Source organism: Zootoca vivipara, chromosome Z, assembly GCF_963506605.1.
Source record: "Zootoca vivipara chromosome Z, rZooViv1.1, whole genome shotgun sequence".
NCBI classification, from domain to species: Eukaryota; Metazoa; Chordata; class Lepidosauria; order Squamata; family Lacertidae; genus Zootoca; species Zootoca vivipara.
The window spans coordinates 38,337,829-38,357,676 of NC_083294.1; the positions used below are offsets into that span (position 1 = coordinate 38,337,829).

At 46.8% G+C, this 19,848-nt stretch overlaps 1 protein-coding gene across 2 annotated transcripts; it reads right to left on the reverse strand.

Moving 5' to 3' along the window:
• Nucleotides 1-612: 612 nt before the first annotated feature.
• Nucleotides 613-19,355, reverse strand: COMMD5 (COMM domain containing 5). Of its 2 annotated transcripts, XM_035113773.2 has the most exons (7): nt 19,118-19,353; nt 14,452-14,612; nt 13,801-13,829; nt 10,332-10,382; nt 9,487-9,582; nt 5,732-5,807; nt 613-1,318 (listed from the first exon to the last, which is right to left on the reverse strand). In XM_035113773.2, exons 1-7 carry the CDS (start codon nt 19,281-19,283, stop codon nt 1,217-1,219), a joined length of 681 nt encoding a protein of 226 aa, XP_034969664.2. In that variant the 5' UTR covers nt 19,284-19,353; the 3' UTR covers nt 613-1,216. The 2 variants fall into 2 exon arrangements, with proteins under 2 accessions (XP_034969664.2, XP_034969665.2); XM_035113774.2 differs by lacking the exon at nt 9,487-9,582 and having other exon boundaries at nt 19,118-19,355.
• Between the last annotated feature and the right edge of the window lie 493 nt (nt 19,356-19,848).

Here is a 19,848-nt window from a genome sequence, read left to right on the forward strand (position 1 = left end):
ACATTGATAACTGATAGCCTTTTTGACTCCCAGTGCTGATCTCTGGCCCTGTTTGTGCTGATTCAGCAAATGGCATCAAATGTGTGCAAACAGTCTTTTGACATGCCGATAAGTGAGTCAAGTCACTAGCCTGAGATGAAGGTAGGCTATCTTGCCTAGTGATCTGTGGCAGAGGCAGGAGGCTAATTTGTAGAGCATCCTCTATCTTGCAAAGTGTAGGAGGACTGATTGGTCCATTCTATTCTAGTCTTTCAGATTTCTAAACCTTCCACTTAAAGTATAGTTCCAATGATGTTGGAACTTCAACATTCGCAAGGCTCCGGGGGAAGGGAGTCAGACAGCTGTGGTACAGTACCTGGAAAAACCTCTCTCCGTTTTTGATAGGCAGGTGGCTTGTGCCTAGGGCAATCTATGCACATAATGAAAAGCACGTAATAAACACTTACTGGAATTGTACCACTTTAGAATGCAAGGGAGCAGAGCGTAATAATAATAATAATAATAATAATAATAATAATAATAATAATAATAGTTTGTTTGCGCTCACCACGTTAAACAGCAGCAACTGACTATGCAAAAAACGGCACACATGAAAAATGACGCTTAGATTCCTTTTTGCTGACATTCTCAATTTTTATGGGATGTGGAAAAGGACTCCCATGTGTTTTCTGAAATTCACTCCCACTGCAAGCTTTCCTAGGCTTGTCAGTCGGTAACATCTCTCAACACAGTGATGCAGTATTGTGAGTACCTGTCCATTTCATTTCTCTCCATTTCCTGATTTTTCTAATCTTAAATTTGGTTGTTTCTTCAGCAATTTGAAAATTTTTCCTTAAAAAAAATGAAACCCTAAAAAAAACCCTGCACCCTTTCAATGCACATTTCTTCTAAGGCTTCTTGTGTGACATTACATTTTTGCAAGTAATTTCTGCATTTTGTACGTTATTTTCACCAATATATTCATTATGATGCACATGTTTCCCTATTACTTGCATTCTCCTTTGTTTTGGAGGATCACTGCAAAATTTGGATACATGTGGCCCCTCCCCTACTGTGCATTGCCCCCCTGCCCCCCCCAGTTTTTATCCCGGGTACGCCCCTGAAGGGTGACATTGCAATACATGTGATTACAAAACAGAAGCAACTTCTTTTTGATGATGTTTCTTGTGAGATTCTCCTAATGTCTTCAAGCCCCAATAATTTAATCAGAAAGGGTTCAGTCCTGAATTTTCAGAACACTCATTTTCTCCAGGTCATTCATCTCCTTCAGGATCAGAGCAACATTGTACCTTAATTCTTGAAATTTTCCAGCTGGCACCTGGAATATAAAAATACCCAGAAAGGTCAGGGTACAACATCTCCTTGTGAGAATATGCAATTACAGAAAACGAAATTATAAAATTATAAAATGAAATTATAAAAACAAGTTAACAGCATTACAATGATAAAACACATACTGTAAATCCCTTCCAAATGCAACAGAACAGTATAAATTCAGGAAAGGGGGTGGATCCCACACAACACACTATTTTAATTGTCAAAGGCTAGGGGCAATAAGGTGAGACGTCAGAAGCTGCATAACGAGGGTGCCAGATAGGAAAGAAGTTGTACAATTTAGAGCGGGCACCCCCAAACTGCGGCCCTCCAGATGTTTTGGCCTACAACTCCCATGATCCATAGCTAACAGGACCAGTGGTCAGGGATGATGGGAAATGTAGTCCAAAACATCTGGAGGGCCAAAGTTTGGGGGTGCCTGATTTAGAGGCTGCCACAGAGAATGCCTTTTCCCAAACTGTCATTCCCTGAGGGTGAGGGATCTACCAAGAGAGCTCTCCCCTCTGCAGATAATAATAACGTTCAACCAGTACGCAAGTACAGTGGAACCTCTACTTACGTATTTAATCTGTTCCAAATGCACATTTGTAAGTAGAAACATTTGTAAGTAGAAACAATGTTTCCCATAGGAATGCATTGGGAATGGATTAATTCGTTCCGGGCCTTTAAAAAATGCACTTTAAAGGCCGGTTGCGAGGCGGCTGCGAGGGCCCGATCCGGCCCTATGGCAGCTGGGGGCGGCGGGAGGCCGGCGACAGCGACGACGAGGGCCCGATCCAGCCCTATGGCAGCTGGGGGGGGGTGGCGGGAGGCCGGGGCAGCGGCAGAGAAAGCACGATCCGGCCGGGCGGGAGCTAGCAGCGATTCGGCCTGAGGCCAGCGGTGGCGGAGAGGGCCCGATCTGGCAGCGATCCGGCCTGAGGCCCTGCAGCGGCAGCAAGGCCCCGATTCAGCCTTCGGATGTTGAAAAAAATTGTAAGTGTTTGCCAATTATTTTACTTCGTAAGTCGAATATTTTGTAAGTCGAGTCATTCGTAACTCGAGGTACCACTGTACAAGGTTGTGCCATTAAGTCTGTCATCAAAACTGAATATCAACAGCAGATCTAACTGCTAGATTTATTAGCAGCAGCGCTGCATTTGTTACTCAGGAATTCAAAGATACCAAAATATCGGTGCAGTTTTGAAGTCAGTGGTTAAAATCAGTTTTGAAACATTTAGCTTGCCATCTTGCTTGAAAATTGCTTCCAACTATATCCAAACGTAGGAGAAAACTTGCTCCTCAGGAATAAATACACAAAATGTGCTAATGATATCTTAAAAGGTGCCTGAATGAACAACTTTCCAAAATACTTTTTTAAAAAAAACAAACACAAATGTTTGTAATGAAAAACATGAAAAAAACCTTTTCACGTTCCTTTGATGGAACAACCTCCTAAAAAACTCCAGAACAAAACAAACAAGCTGGTTGCATAACTTTGTATAAAGAAAAGCCGCACTTTCAGCAACTTCTGTGTTTCCCCCACCTCCTGGAGAGTACAGGATCTGACCTGGCCACTTAGCACATGAGTGTGCTGACTTAGACAAATGTGATAGCTCAGGATCAATTTCTCTTTCAGCCTGCCAACAGCACTAAGGATTTTCCTCATCTATTTGCCAAATCCCTTCATTAGATTCATGAACTAAATTAGAGATAATCTGTGGAAATGACTGCTTATCTCCCTGCTGCCAAACATACAGCTCAGTAGGTAGAGCACGTGACTCATAATGTAAGGGTTGTGGGTTTGAGCCCCACATTGGGCAAGAATCCTGCATTGTAGGGGCTGGACTATAAGACCCTCAGGGTCCCATCCAACTCTATGATTCTATACCAAGGTCTTCCAAGCTTGCATCTCCAGCTGCTTTAGGACTACAGTCCCCACCATCCCTGACTATTGGTCCAGCTAGCTAAGGATGATGGGAGTGGTAGTCCAAAAAACAGCTGGAGACCCAGGTTTGAGACACACTGTTCAATACCTCTCACATCACAAACTTCATACTCCAGATTAAGCTTTGTAGGATCTACATCAGTGCTGGGAAACCTGTGGCCCTCCAGATGTTGCTAGACTTCAACTCCCATCGTCCCTGAATATTTGATGATGCTGGGGTGTGTGTGCTGCTGATAGGGGCTGGATTCCAACAACATCTGGAAGGCTACCCAGCCGTGACCTACATTATGGATTTTCAAATCAAATTTAGGCAAAAAGGAGAACTTGCTCTCTGGAGAATTACAGTCAAACCTCGGTTTACACCTACCTCTGTTTACGACCGCTTCAGCGAGTGACGGCCGCGGACCCAGAAGTGTTTACATCTCAATCTGCTAGAGCCTGTCCTTGCATGCAGGGGAAGCCCCTAATTCACCAAGGGTTTGAGACCCTTTGGCTACCCTCACTTAGTTTAGCCAGCCAGTTGAAGCAGTTTTCTGAGTTGTGACTGCTGTCACATGCTGACAGTTTCTAGGAGCCACAGGTGAGAGCTGAGTGCAGGGTGGACAAGCTACCATAGAAGGAGCACGATGTGTCCCCCGCCAGGGGTGCTACCTTTCCCCTAACACCCCATACACTCCTCAGAAATGGTTGACCAACAACATATGGAGGGCCCACACTCAGCTGAATTTCTTCTGTGATGATGAGCTGATTCTCCATCCAGCTGTAGCTTTTGGAGGAGAATGTTTTGATTAAACAATGCCTAACACACTACAAACCAATTATTTCCTATTATGTAGGAATATAATTCTGGTATAGTCTGTATTTCCTTTTTGGATGAAATGACCAGGAGATGGTCGCAACAACAAATACACTTTGATTGATTGATTGATTGACTGACTGATGGATGTGCGTAAGTGGCAGGCTTAAGTGTAGTCTCATGGGAATCTTAAAGATTTTATTTTATTTTTAAAATGCAATTAAATGCGAGCTGGATAAACCATTAAGGTGAATACATAAGAAGTGCACTCCTATGAAGATCTGCTCAGATGGAAGTACCTTAAGCTCAATGGGACTTACTCCCAGGTAAGTATGTATAGGATCCCAACCTAAATGTAAGGGAAACAGTAAACACATGAAGCTGCCTTATATGAAGTCAGACTGGTGGTCTATCTAGCTCAGCAGGGACGTAGCCAGGATCAAAATTGGGGGGGGGCAAGGGGCAAGGGGGGGCCCAAGGCATGGGGAGGGGCCACAGTGGGGCAAGGAAAGCCATGGTCGTGTGGGGTGAGGGGGCGCCAGGATCAGCCCGAAATCGGGCTGCTCCGACCCCCTCCTCCCCCTCCTCAACCGGCAGGGGCGAGGGGGCGCCAGGATCAGCCCCAAACCAGGCTGCTCCGACCCCCTCCTCCCCCTCCGTGATCAGCAGGGGCGAGGGGGCGCCAGGATCAGCCCAAAATCGGGCTGTTCCGATCCCCTCCTCCCCCTCTGCGATCGCCAGGGCGGGTGGAAGGAAAGCTGGCTTTCCCTCCACCCGCCCCACAGCCAGCAAGGGAGAAGGGAGACGTCCCTTCTAGCCGGCTGGCTGTGGGGCGGGTGGAGGGAAAGCCCCAGAGCCGCGCAAAGCGTTTGGCTACCTTTCCCTCCACCCGCCCCACAGCCAGCTGGCTAGAAGGGACGTCTCCCTTCTCCCTGGCTGGCTGTGGGGCGGGTGGAGGGAAAGCCAGCCAAACGCTTTGCGCGGCTCTGGGGCTTTCCCTCCACCTGCCCCACAGCCAGCCAGGGGGAAGGGAGATGGCACCGGGCGGCGGGGGGCAGCGGGGCAGGCTGGCCACCAGCGGCCCTGCTTCTAGGGGGAGGCAACTGCCCCCTCCTGCCTACGCCCATGTAGCTCAGTATTGTCTACACTGACCGGTAGCGGCTCTCCAAGGTTTCAGATGGATGACATTCTCAGCCCTACCTGGAACTGGACCTGAGACTACTGGCATGCTCTATCACTGAGCCAGAGCCAATTCAGTTGGATATTTCAGACTTATTTGCTTTTCATGTTTCTCTCTGAATCCGGAAGAGCAAGAGATGTATAATTCCATTTTTTCACCCATCAAGCTCAGCCCTTGTTGGGGTCTCCTTCTTGGGGTTTTCCCAAAGACACTTGTGCCTCGGCACTGTTGTTTCAACTTCTTAAACCACAGCACTCACACAATGAATATTGGAAATAGAGATAATGCAATGCACTCTGGGAGCTTTAATTTATTTTGCAGCCCAGGTCATCCCATGCCTGATTCTTAAGAGCAGTCTTTCAGAGAACTCCACACAAATCCATGAATATAAATTGCTTCCAAAGGCTTTCTAAAACTCCTAGTAAACAGCTATTCACTGTCATATGAAGAATGTAAAGCGAGCCCACTATTGTTTAGCTACGGCAATACTTACTTCAAAGCGATGAGCTGACCCGTCGGACAGCTTCAGTTGCATTAAAATGGATGGCTGCAAAGCCCGTGCCAATGAGCTGAAATAAATCACATTATTACCATTAGAGCTGCTAGGGGAACAAGGAAGACTTGGACATGAGTCCTCCACATGAAGTGCAACCCCCCCCCCCAGGCAGTACCTGCTACATTCCAGAGGAATGTGTGCCTTTAAGCTGGACAGGAAACCAGATCCAATTAAAGGCCACAACAGCTGGACTCTACATGTAAGCAAATGTGGGTATATGTGTAAAAAATACAATACAAATGCTCTTAAGATATAACCACTAAATGAAAAACACAGGTATCAGAGCTGTCTTAAGCATAAGTGACATCGGGGTGCAAAGATCCGCCCAGCGCACTCCCACATCCCAGCCCAGCACAACAAACGAGTCCAAGGCGTTGGCGACTGAGTGAAGCCGGATGCCTCGTGGTGTGAGCAGTGTGTGCTGGGCAGGCCTCTCCATGGCCCTACGCCAATCCCAGGCGCACAGGAGGCTGCAGCCAGCCAGCCGTCTCAGTGCCTCACTGGCTCACTCGCGCAGAGCCACCCACAGCAAAAGAGCCTGCCGTGGCGCTCCAATGGGCGGGCCCTTCCTCAGATTCCAATTCTCAGGCCCCGGACTCTTGGCCTGGCACCCCCGAGAGCCCAGCGCCTGGGTGCCCTGCACCCCTGGCACCTATGGTTAAGATGGCCCTGTCAGGTGTTCTTCAAACCATGCACTCTTGGAGGAAACTGGTTTTATAGAACCATTTCAATGAAGGTCTAGGCCCATTTTGGCACAGAAACTTCTTTTTTCACAGGCCTCTGGCTAATTAAACACTCTATAGCCTTTTAACCGTGTGTGTGTGTGTGTGTGTGTGTGTGCGCGCGCGCATGTGCCTGTGTTATTGTTGTGTTTGCTGTTAGGCTATGTATTTTTGTGTACTGCAAAGCGCCTTGTGATACTCTGAGGAAGAGCAGCATATAAGATTTAATAGACAAATAAAATAATAAATAAATAAAATAACTCCACAGTTTAAAGCATGAAACAATATGTATTCCTGGAGACTATGGTTACATGCTTAAATAATCATTATTGTTGGTATTGTCTTACTGTTTCTTGTGACGTCATCATTCACATACTTCACTCCCCCACCACACCCCACCCCCTGAAAGAAAAACTGCTGGGGCTGCCGTTTCAAAGGCTCAAATAGCTGGGCCACTAACACAGTATTACCTACTGTGACAGGCAACTGCTCTCTTAAGGTCTCAGGAACAAGCCTTTTCTTCTTCCTATCAGAGAAGTTTTTCACTGGAGATGCCAAGGACTGATCTAAGGTCCTTCCACCAAGCCAAAAAAGGTTCCATAACATTATAATCTATCCCATAGTATGATGTCAGCTGCTTTCAACCTGGTATTCTGCCCCCCTCTAAATTCCTTAATTCCCCCAATGCTGGTCCCAGCTAAGTCCCACTCAGAGCAGACCCACTGAAATTAATGTGCATGACTAATTTTGCCCCATTAATTTCAATGGGCCCAGGTTTGGCTGAATGCAACCTATTGCTCTCTCTCTCTCTCTCCTAGCAGTAGGATTCATTTCTGAAAAGTGTTAGGAGCATTGCCATTCCTCAGTAGGGATGCACTCTCAGCAAACTAGCACGCAGGAAGTCAACAGGGTGGCAGGCGAGAGCAGTTTTCCACTACTGCGTTTCTCATTTGTGGAATTTTTTTGCATTCCTGAAAATACACTGTTTCATAAAGCTAATTAGAAACAGGATGATTGTATGATGATACCAGTCAAACTGGGCAGTTTCAAAAACAGTAATTCACTCTCTGCTACCCTGCAAAGCGACTGAAAGCTTCCATCCCCTTACCTACCACACGATCCTGGAAGCAACCTGGAGGCGTTATTGTTTATTCAAGGTTTTCTAGCTGGATGAGAAAATCTCTGCCTCAGGTGTTCATACTGCTTTACTTTTAAAACTATCTTTAGTTGCTTTTCTGGCTATTCTTGTAAACCGCCTTGAGCCTGATATGGAAGACAATCTGTAAATTAAATTAATGAATTTGTATTGACAAAAGGGGGCAGCAGGGGAGTTGAAAGGTGTTAAAACTGAAGGGGTTTTAATTTGATTTGATTTAAAACCAAAAGCACACATAATTCAAACATGGAAAATTAGATCTAAATAGAGTTAGGGCATGTGGGGAAACGTTCTGATTAAAAGTTATCAAAACAACGATGGCAACCCCACATCAGCTGAGAAAGATACCTGTCTCTCTGAAAACTGGACAAAGACCTTATAGCAACCAAACTGAAGAAAGGGCCTTTCTGGAGCCAACCTTGTTGAACTCCTATACTCCCCCTCCAGAAGTGGAAAATGAATCACTGTGTGTGCCATTCTGCCAGCCAGTTGGCCTCTACCAGAATTAGAAAAGAAACCAGCAGATGCCAAGAGCTCTATGGCCAAGAATGAACTCTCCCCGGGCCTCTAAGTGAGGCTGTTGCCTGAGGATAAACAGGAAGTTTCTGGGGGAGCTGGCAAAGGATGGAAACCAAGAAGGAAGAAAACCCAAAAATGGAACCCACGTTCTCCAAGGAAGGACTGTTTACACCTCCCAAAACAACTAAGCTGAAGAATATTTAGCTATGTGTTCTCCAGTCTTTCGTTGGTGCGCAATATATAATAAAAGCCACTGTTGACTCCAAATAAACAGAGGGATCAAGCTCCCTCAACAGCTCCCGTCAGGTCAGGTTTCTCTATGTAAAGCACGTCCAGCAGATTACCTTGAGACACTGACTTTCCCGCAACTACGTAGAGCCTTTGTTGAACCAAGGTTCCAACAGATGCCCTCAGCATACTTAGAAGGGAGACACCTGGGAATTCCCAATATGGAATGCAAATGCATTCATGGATGCAATCAGGTCAAGGATATCATGCAATACCTGCTGATTTGCTTCTTATATACAATGCACAGACAACTTTTTTAAATCTCCTATTCTCAGGCTGATCCCCCTCAGGAAGCGACAGTCGAACGCTTAGGCTTAGCTGATAAAAGATCTACAAATTACACACCTGGTAGCAAAATTTGCTCTGTTCCAGTTATGTTAATGCTTCCTAATTTTAAATATTTATGCTGTAAACTTTTTATGCTGCAAACTTTTATAGGTTATGCCGTGTGATTTCAGAGGAAGGTCTTGCTCCTGCCTTTGGCTATACACAATGAATTGACTGATTGCTTGATTGGCTTTCAGCAGATCAGCTCCCGACATCCCTGTCCATTATGGCCTGGGAAACTACCAACTATGAGAATGGCAGACTGTCAATTGGCAACAAGAACATGATCGGGGTCCCTCTGGGTTTACATCTGTCCTGGTGGTTAGGATTTTTCTCTGTGTGTGTGTAAATGTGCTGAACAGGAGCCTGAGAAGGTGCTTATTTTTAAAGATTGCAGCGGCTCTGCTGGATGAAACCAAAGGCCTGTCCAGTCCAGCATTCCGTTCTCACAGAGGCCACCCTGAGGCCCAAGGGAAGCCTGCAAGAAGGACACACTCTTTCTCATGACCCCCAGCTATTGGAAGTAACACATAATCTTCATGCTCATGTTTTCCTAATCAGGTGGGGCCTGGCTGAGGGGAAATTTGAGTTTGGCGGGGTACTTTCCCTTCTGCCCAAACTGGGCCAGCCTCCACAGACACCCACTCAAAATTCAGGCATGGGCTTCATATATCCTGTACCTGGTAGAAATGGCCACATCTACCCTCCACTTGAAGTCTTCGATTCTAGGCAGCTTACTGGCTTGCTTCTGAATGGCCTCTTCAAGAGCAGGTTGCCTGTTGGTGAGGGGGGGGGGAAAGGAAACGGCACTCAAGAAAGCAGGAGCGAGACTCTTCAGAACAGTGGTGCAATGGAACCTTTGTACCCCAAGGGCCACATTCCCTTCTGGACAATTTTCCAGGGGGGCCACACCCAGCAGTGGGCAGGATCAGAGGCAAAAGCAGCTCGAGAGGCAAAAGCAAATTTTACCTTTGTATTCCAAGCTAACTTTCTGCACACACTCACCTCTCTGCCCACCTTCATTCAGGCAAGCAAGAGAAATGGCCAGAGTTTAAAAGCAAATTCCAGCCAGACAAAAACACTCAAGGAGGGTGTGCAGCAAGACACTGGTATGGCATAGGGAAGGAGTGTGGCATAAGGAGGGTGTGTGGCCTGGAGAGAATCCCAAGGGCCAGACAGAGGGGTTGGGAGGGCCACATTTGGCCCCAGGGCCAGTGTTCGCCAACATTTCTCCAGAGGCAATGAACTGGGAAAACCAGAGTATGACTTCAGTGAATAATCTAAAGAGTAAGGTATACTGGCATGACTAAGGACTAAGGAACATAGGCCCCCTAATTCCCCCTCCTTAAAGTCTTTCCAAGGCAGAACCAATAAACTTTCTGATGAATGGCTGGTTCAGAAATATATTAAATGAAAGAATAAGAAAGAATAAGAATAAGAATTTCTTGTGGAAAGAAATATAGGTTACGGAATGATGCAAATTTCAAGAAAGGGAAAGGAAAAGACTGAAAATCTGCAAACTTACCTGTTTCCAAAGACTACAGTGGCGAAGTCCACAATGAAGTCTTCTGGAATCCTTTAAAAAAAAAAGAGCAAATTGAGGCAAACAGCACACAATCACCAATGTGATGTATGTCCTCCTCCCAATTATTAAAGGAAGAAAATATAGTAGTTTACTGGATGTGGAATTGCTTTTTATAAAGTCCCCCCTAAGGAAAGCCAGCACAACAAACTTTTGGTCAAACTATATAGAATGAAGTTTTTAAAGAGAGATTTTGGTTACAGTTGTGTATTTCAGCCTAAGCGTCTTAGACAGCTGCTTTTGTATCACAAATGCTTCTCCAATGTTTTAATCCTCTAATGTTCAATTTCTGTTTTGAATTCTGTATATTGTATTTTGTAAATTGGTTTGGGCCCCAGGTGGTGAAAAGTGGGATATACTTTTTTTTTTAAGATGAGTAAATGGAACAGGAAAGTTTCCCTAGCTGAGCGAAAACTTCACCCAGAACTTCAGGGTAGGAGAGGAGGCAAGAGGTGAAGAGGTTTGGGAGCCAACAGTTCACCAACGTAGCTGGTGATGGAGGCAAAAAGAAAAGACTGTGGCTCAGTCTGTACCAGGCATAGGCAACCATGGCTATCCAGATGTTTTGGAACTACAACTCCCATGATCCCCGATCACTGGCCCTGTTAGCTAAGGATCATGGGAGTTGTAGTTCCAAAACATCTGGAGAGCCAAGGTTGACTATGCCTGGTCTGTACTATATGTTTAAAGTGGTATCATACCAATTTAAACAGCCATCGTTTTCCCCAAAGAATCCTGGGAACTGGCATTTAGGAAACCCCTATCCCATCCACAGAGCTACAACTCCCAGAGTGGTTTAACAATCAATCCATCTTGCCAAGGAACTCTTTGAGTATTGTAGCCCTAGGCAGGTCAAGAGGTGGGTGTATCTCTGAACAACATTCAGCACCCTTAACAAACTACAGTGTCCAGGATTCTTTGGGGGCACGCCATGGTTGTTTAAAGTGGTATGATGCAGCATTAATGCAACAGCGCTGATGCATGCATTGATGCATTTTTAAACCCCAGCCAAATCTTTGCCAGCAGGTCTCGAGTTCTCTCTCATGCTATGTCCAATGGCAGGATGTTTGAAAGGCAGGCTCTGCAGCACTTTAGTGCTTATGCAAAGCCTCTGCTCTGCACCACCCGGCAGAGATTTTGACTAAGTCCACGTAACAAATGGCATGTTTTGTTTGCTAATTAGAACAAGCGATCACACCCAGACAATACAGGCGGATTCTGCTTGTTATATCACCGTCCTTTGAAAACAGAAGGAAATGTTTTAAAAGTAGGACAGGGCATCTCTTTCAGAAATACCAACTGTCTTGCTATTAACAACAATAAAAAGTGTGTGTGTGTGTGTGTGTGAAGGTATTAGTGGGTAATTACATGCATGCGAGAAAGATACAATTTAGAAGAACTGATAGAGGTCCATCTCTCACTCTCTTCTATATAACATGCACTCAGCACCACATCCAAAAAAAGGACATGTTATACAACATCAGGGTGATTCTCCTGGCTTCCAGTGAGCTCATTAGTAAACTATTACATGCAAAATTCCATCTGAGTGGGACGGCAGGGCAATGCTTCTCTCCTAAGCACCAATAATCTCTTTTGTGATAGTTGTGGGTGGGGGTGGGGAAAAGAAGATGCCAGCCATATTTCATCAGCTGATTTGTAATATTAACAGGCTACTGAATTAGCCTGTCTGAAAACTGAGATGAAGCAGAGACCAAGCCCACTTCTAAACTATACAGCAAAAGCGTTACGATACCATTTTAACCAGGTATGGCTTCACCCGAAGCACTGTAGTTAGTTAAGGATGCTGCTAGGATGCCCCTATTTCCCTCATACAGCTAAACTTCATGGAGTCCCCTGGGATAAGGGATTGATTATTAAAGCACTCTGGGAATTGTGACTATGTGATGGGAATGTGTGTGTGTGTGTGTGTGGTGGGTAGGGTTGCCAGACTCAATAGAGGACAGGACTTCTGTGCCTTTAATTGCCCTGCTCTCTTTTGAGTCTGGAAACCTTGAAGAGAAACCAGCAGACCCTTTGTTTAATTTCCAAGCAAAGGGTCTGCTGTTTTCTCTTTAAGATTTCCAGACTCAAAAGAGAGCAGGGCAATTAAAGGCACAGAAGTCCTGTCCTCTATTGAGTCTGGCAACCCTAGTGGTGGGGTATCTCCTGACCCTCTGTACCCTTATAGCAAACTAGAGTTACTAGGATGCTTGTTTAAAATGATATCATGGTGATTTAAGTGTTACATTGTGGGTGGGGCCCCCGCTTAAAGTTTTATTTATTTATTGCATTTTATAGACTGCCTTTATCTTCCAGGGATCTCAAAGGTGGTGCATATGCCCCCCCCCGCCCCATTTATTCCTCACAATGACCCTGTGAGGTGGGTTAAGCGAAGAGATGGTGACTGGCCCAAGGTCACACAGTGAGCTTCATGGCTGAGTGGGGATTCGAACCCCGCTCTCCCAGGTCCTAGTCCAACACTCTTGACCATTGCGCTTTGTGTTTCAGCTGGTTGGAGTAAGCCTAGCAGCCTACAACTGAAACCTGAAATCCGTCAAGTTCTTCGACTGTCAGAACCACTTCCTATGTGTGCCTCTCTCTGTCTCTTTCTGTGTGTGTATGTCTAACTGTGGCCTAACGTTATGTCTTCTTTTTCTCCCACTAACACTGAGTGATCAACTGTTTGTGCAATTTTAAGAAAACCTGCCCCGTTTCCAAGCCCTCACTATTCTCTCTTTGCAGAGGGCAGCGGAGCCCCCTCTATGTGCTCTGGAATGTAGGTGCTGCCTGTTGACATCACACACACTTGACTAGCCCCGCTCACAATATCCATGTGTTGAGAATGGGCACCTGCAATTTAGGTTCCCCTGAGCTCCTGGACCAGGTCTGGCTGTGGTTCCAAAATGCCTTGAAGCCCATGCTTTAAGGATGCTTGAGGGCGTTCCCCAACCACTGCTCCCATCAACGTGTGGAGACCTGCTTCATCCAAGTAACACATGAAGGGGCTCTATGGCAGGGGTGAGGAGCTTCAAGCCTGCAGGCATAATGTGGCCCTTCAAGCCTCTCCATCTGCCCCCTGTGAGTCTTTCCAGGTCCCTGCCCCTGCACTGTGCCACCCTCAGGTATGCATTCCTAGCTGGAAAGTATTTCTCAACCGTGATAATGCTTCTTGCTTTCCTGGTCGGAGAGGGGGAGGTAGAAGTATTTGTGTGTGCCACATGGAGAAAGAGAGAACAGAAATTCAGTCTACTGTACAAAAGGTACGAGTCACACCTGTTGCTCCAACCACTTTTGCACCTGGTATCACCCACCATGGGGATGCAGTCTCTCCCCCCCCCTTGGTTTTCAGCAACTACTTATCTATCATATGTCTGACGCAAGCACCTGGCAGATTGACCAAAACCAGGCATACCTGAGCTCATGTAGGTCTTCTTTAAAAACCTGCAAAATGAAAAGACAAGGAGAGTTCAAGGAGATTCTGCAAGAACAAGGGTGGGTGCCCCTCAGACGTCTGGGAAACTGAAAAGGGATCTAGAAGATAGTGAAACCGCCCCACTGCCGCCACCCCTCCCCCAGCAACTGATGCATCCAAACCTCAGGGTGGGAGTATCCCAAGTCTGGGTGACAGGCAGCTTCCATGGGTGGCTGACACCACACACCTGGCCAGTTGAAATCGTTCCCGGGGTGTGGCCTCTGTCGCATGCTGACAGCGTCTAGGAGCCAGAGGTGAGAGCTGAGTATAGAGTGGGGAGCAAAGGTGGACAAACTGCCCCAGAAAAAGGTGTTTGTGTCCCCTGCCAGAGCTAGCTCAGTACTGTCTGTCTTCACTGACAGGCAGCAGCTCTCTAGGATTTTAGGCAGAATCATTTCCCTGCCCTAACCTGTAATTGAACCTGAGACCTCCTGCACGTGAAGCAATTGCTTTACAACTGAGCTATGGCCCTATTAAAACATCTGGAGGTTCACAGGTTCCCTATCCCTTTTTTGGAGCTACCATCTTGCTCGTCTCACAGTTTAGCACATACATAGTTTTTATTGAGGATTGTGTATGCCTTCTACTCACTTCTTGCTTCAGAGACGCTGTGGGGAGCCTCAGGGCGGCTTGCAGGAGAGTATACATTCCAGAGATGAGGACAGCGAGCTGTTCATCCGATAGTTTTGCACTCTCGGCAATCACCTTCACCAGCTCTTTGCAGTCTTTTCCTTCCAAGGCGCTGACAGTGACTGTTCAGCAAAGTAACGATAAAGGTTAAGTTATTATCAACTTTGGCAGAGTCCCGCAAGTGCAATCACATAATTTCACCATGATCAGAAGCCTCCTGGAAATCACAGGCGACTCTGCAACGGCAGCAACATCTAGGGATCTGATGCCATCTAGTTGTGATTTAAAGGAGGAGGTTTGTGCACAAAAGAGGGGAGGGAAATTTAAATGGGAAACAGCATACAAACTTAAGAAGAATGGCCCTTCTAGTCAAGCATCCTGATCTCACTATGGCCATCACCAGATGCCTGCCAACTGGACCTGAGCACAACGCCACTCTCCCCACTTGTCACTCTCAGCAACTGGTATTCAGAGGCAAACTACCTTGAACAGTGGAGGCAGAACATAACCATGTGGTTTAGCAGTAAAGAACTTTCGGAATAGTCCCATTCAGTTTGTTTGTTTGTTTGAAAAAATGTTTAGGGGTACTCTCATTTTGACTCAAGAAAATCACCATTTTTATAGTTCAAATTGGGGGGGGAAATACAGCAAATAGACAAAAGTACAAAGATTCACAAAATGTTTAGAGGTATGTGTGTGCCCCTGCATCAGCCCAGAAAAAAAGCACTGGCCCCATTTATTCCCACTACTGTGGATAACTGCTCCCTCTAGCAGCAAATGCAGCTGCTGAGTGCCAACAGGATCGAAACCCAAACCTGGAAACTGAGAAACAAGAGAGGTATCAGTATACTCAGGGAAACACCAAGGTTTGCAAAGAACAGAAGAAAAAAGGGTTGAAAAATCCTAAACACATTTCAATGAGGGGGCAACCATTTTATACCCCCCCCCCAAATCCAGCCTAATGAGGACTGAGCATACTTTATGGCATCCCCAAACTTCAGCCCTCCAGATGTTTAGGACTACAATTCCCATCTTCCTTGACCACTGGTCCTGTTAGCTCGGGATCATGGGAGTTGGAGGCCAAAAATCTGGAGGGCCGCAGTTTGGGGATGCCTGCCATAGAATGTTAGGGGTGTGCAGGGGCAGGAAATGGAATCAGTGTTTGAAATTAGCCAGGTGCCAGACACATTTTGCACCTGGCTTTTGACCACTTGTGACCAAGTGAAGATGCCTGGGCGCCTGTAGGGCACCTGACAGCTCCACTATCTGGAGGTGCATGCCTGGGAATCATTTGATCTGGACTGTTTTCACACACTAATACTCGATCCTGTAGAATTCTATGTAATATTTTATTTACACTAGTGGTTTCAATCAGTGCGCTGTGAAACCCTTGAAGGATGGTCATGGGTGACGCAAGCAACCCCTGGCCTCTGTCCCTCTTTCCTTGCTTCCCTCCCCTGATGCCCTCTTGCATCTCTGCCCCTGCCCCAGCTTGCCCAGCTGTTTGTTGCAGCTCCCCAGGCGAATGGTGCCTCTGGGGCTGGCCAGGGAGTGCTGGTTGCCAGAAGATGAGTAAGCAAGCATGTGGGTAAGAGAGCCCAGCCAGCTAGTCCTCCAGCCCTTGCTGTCGGGAATGGACAGACAAGTGGGAGGCCAGGCAGGCAGGCGCTGCGCCGGCCTTTCTTGTGCTTGCTGTGTGCAAGGCCTGCCTGGGAGCTGAGTGCTTGGTGCTGAAGGGGCAGGGCCGCAGCACCCACTGCTGCCTGCCAAGGTAAGGTGCTGGCCTAACACTCACCTTTGGCCACTCTCCATTGGGCCACTAAGGCTGGGGGCATCCTCTGCCAGGCCCTGTGGGACAATGTGAAGAGGCACCTCTCTTTGGGGCTGGCGGGGACTCAGAGACCAGGGGGTGCAGCAGCTGCTGCCCAGAGGACTCCCAAGGAAAGGGGAGAGGAGATTAGGTTGGGAGGGACACTCCACAAGGGAGTGTTTGAAAACAGGTGGGAGGCTGCCAGCTCTGCAGGCAAGGGGTGACATAGCTGGCTCCTGAGCTCCGTGGGGGTGACGCAGGAAGAATGCAGTTGGTCAAGGGAGCCGTGGACTCAAAAGGGTTGGAAACCTCTGCTTTACACAATCAGAATGAATTTCTGAAGCCAAAATGCTTTTTCTGGGCAGCCTGGGCAATAGCACTCACCATAAAGAAAAAGAGGTTGGAATAGGCCAATATATATGTGGACAGTCCCTGGATCAACTGACTTTTCTTCCTTAAATTCTCAAAGCTCTTAATCTGCTTTAAGATTGTCCTGTCACCTGGCCAGAAGTTTAATTGAGAATCAATCACAGTCAGTTCAACGAATATGAGAGGCACCTGTGTTTAGGCTCATTATTCCAGGACTTCTAACAAGTTCCCACGCAACCAACAAGCCAATCCTAAAGAGACTATATCACAGCAACACTGGAAAAAAGACAACTTCAAATCAGGAACCAGCATAGTAACCAGGCAATTATGGTTCTCTCAGTTTCTCATTTTTCCAATCTTAAATTCAGTTCTCCTCATTTTGCAGCAATTTGCTTTAAAACAAAACTCATGAAAATGCATCAGTATTTTAGTGTGAAGTTTCCCTAATAAACACATTTTTACATGCAGTGTTGACTTATGTACACATATTTGCAAGCAACCAAATGTAATGCAGTTTTGTATATTATTTTTACCAATATGTCCATTTTGATGCACACTTCTTCAACTGAAAGAAGTGCAATTCACTATTTTAATTGCAAAGCAGATTTTATTTTATTTTTTATGTATTGAATTTATATACTGCTCAATACCTGGGTGTCTCAGGGCATTTCAAGGAATAAAATCAAGATATTAAACCACAAAATATATAATAAAAAGAAAAACAACAACCCAATAGCCCCCCCCACAACCCCTTTTTAAAGGGCATAGTATGAAAATTATATCAACCAAGGGCCTGGTTAAAAAGGAACGCTTTTGCCTGGCGCCTAAAGGTATATAATGAAGGCGCCAGGCAAACTTCCCTGGGGAGAGCATTCCACAGATGGGGAGCCACTGCAGAGAAGGCCCCGTTCTTGTGTTGCCACCCTCTGGACCTCTCAAGGGGGAGGCACACAAAGGAAAACCTCAGATAATGCTCTCAGGGTGTGGGTATGTTTATATGGAAAGAGGCGGACCTTGAGGTATTGTGGTCCTGAGTCATTGAAGGCTTTACAGGTAAAGCCTTTACAGCACTTTGAATCTGGCCCGGAAACTAATTGGTAGCCACTGCAGTCGGACCAGGATCGGTGTGATATGCTCAAACCGCCTTGTTCCAGTGAACAACTTGGCCGCTGTATTCTGAACCAGCTGAAGTTTCCAAACTGTCTTCAGAGGTATAACACATTGCAGTAATCTAACCTTGAGGTTACCAGAGCATAGACAACAGTAGTTAGGCTATCCCTGTCCAGATAGGGGCATAGCTGGGCCACCATCCAAAGCTGATGGAAGGTGCTCTGGGCCACTGAGGCCACCTGAGCCTCAAGCGACAGCAAAGGATCCAGGAGTACCCCCAAGCTGTGAACCTGCTCCTTCAGGGGAAGTATAACCCCATCAAGAGCAGGTGATCTCCTACCCATCTGGTCTAGGGAACACCCAGCTAACAATGCCTCAGTCTTATCTGGATTGAGCTTCAGTTTGTTGGTTCTCATCCAGTCCATTACCGAGGCAAAACACTGGTCCAACACTTCCGCTGTCTCACCTGCAGATAGAGGTGAGAAATAATACTCCTGACAACGTACTCCAAACCTCTGGATAACCCTACCCAGAGGTTCCATGTAGACGTTAAACAACCTGGGGGATAGGATTGAGCCCTGCGGTACCCCACATTGAAGGTTTCACAGGGCTGAAAAGCATTCCCCAAGTAACAGCCTCTGGGGAAGACCATCCAAGTAGGACCGGAACCACCACAAAGTGGTGCCACCCACCCCTAGTTTAGAGTCACTCAAGAAGGATACCATGGTTGATGGTATCGAAAGCTGCTAAGTGGTCGAGAACAATTAACAGGGACATGTTTCCCTTGTTTCTCTCTTGACAAAGGTCATCATACAGGGCGACCAAAGCAGTTTCTGTGCCAAAACCAGGCTGAAACCCCAATCCAGGAAGCGCCTGGATCTGGTGTGCAACCACTTGCTCCAGAACCTTGCCCAGGAAAGGGGGATAAGCAACTGGCCGGCAGATTGCAACAAATGGAAATATGCAAGTAAAATAAAACCACCCAGTGTATAAGAAGCGCAATTAACTGTTTTAACGGCAAAACTGATTAACAATATTTCCTGTGGCCATCACATTAACTAGTCAGTTTCACATCGCAGCGTTGGAAACCATCTGCAAGAAACTTAAGTTAGAAGCAGAAAAGCAGTAACAGCAAGATGGCCTGCTGTCGAGAGCAATTGATAGGAGTGTGAGGAAAGGGGCAGGCAGAGCCTGCGACTAGGCCCACTTTAGGAATGCTGGACGGAGGTTAAGCTAACCAGCGCCTAAGCAGGATAAACTTTCAAAGGGAAGAACTCGTTCCCTGAGGGCACTGATTCCCACCCCTCTACCTGTCTTGCCGGGAAAGCGTTTGTTTACCTTTGAGGAGTTTACGAAAGGTTTCCTTGTCCAGCTCTCGAACGCTCCTGACCATCGCTTCCACCTCTGGGGGTAGCCGAGCCCCCAGAAAGCTGACCCTGCTGAGGTTAGTCTCGAGTCCCGAGTGCTGGTAAAGGGGTGACAGGGCCTTCCCAATCGCAGCCATGGCAGCAGGAGCCCCCCTCCCCCAAGGCTTTGCAAAAACGAAAAAAGCGACTGTGTGCCCGGCTGTCAAGTCACGTGACTCTCCCCTTCCCGGGGAACGTTCTATTGCATTCGAGCGCCCCCTAATGGCGCTCCGAAATGTCCGAAATGTAGGATGGGAGAAAGCTTGTTTTCTCTCCGCTCTGGAGGGCAGAACTCGAACCAATGGCAAGGCAGGAGATTCGGACGAAACATCAGGGATAACTTTCTGTCATTAAGAGCAGTTTGACGGTGGAACAGACTCCCACGAGAGGTGGTGGACTCTCCTTCCTTGCAGGTTGGATGGCCATCTGTCGTGGATGCTTTAGTTGAGATTCCTGCATCGCAGAGGGTTGGACTATGGGACCTTTGGTGTCCCTTCCGACTTTACGATTCTGTATTCTATGAATTTGTCTCTCTTCGGGAAGTAAAGGGTAAAAGCTCGCGCCCCGGCAAAGAGCGTCCCTCTGCATACGTTCACACGTGTAAATCCATCCCTTGATGACTGCAACAGGAGTGTCCTATTCATGTGAGCCATGAATAGGACA

Excerpts from the sequence above, each read along its gene's own strand:
- COMMD5 (XM_035113773.2), bottom strand. The coding sequence starts at position 19,283 with ATGGCTGCGATTGGGAAGGCCCTGTCACCCCTTTACCAGCACTCGGGA. Across the intron at positions 10,383-13,800 it reads GAAGACCTACATGAGCTCAG|GATTCCAGAAGACTTCATTG; the intron begins GTATGCCTGGTT and ends TTTTTTTTAAAG. Across the intron at positions 1,319-5,731 it reads GGTCAGCTCATCGCTTTGAA|GTGCCAGCTGGAAAATTTCA; the intron begins GTAAGTATTGCC and ends TTTATATTCCAG.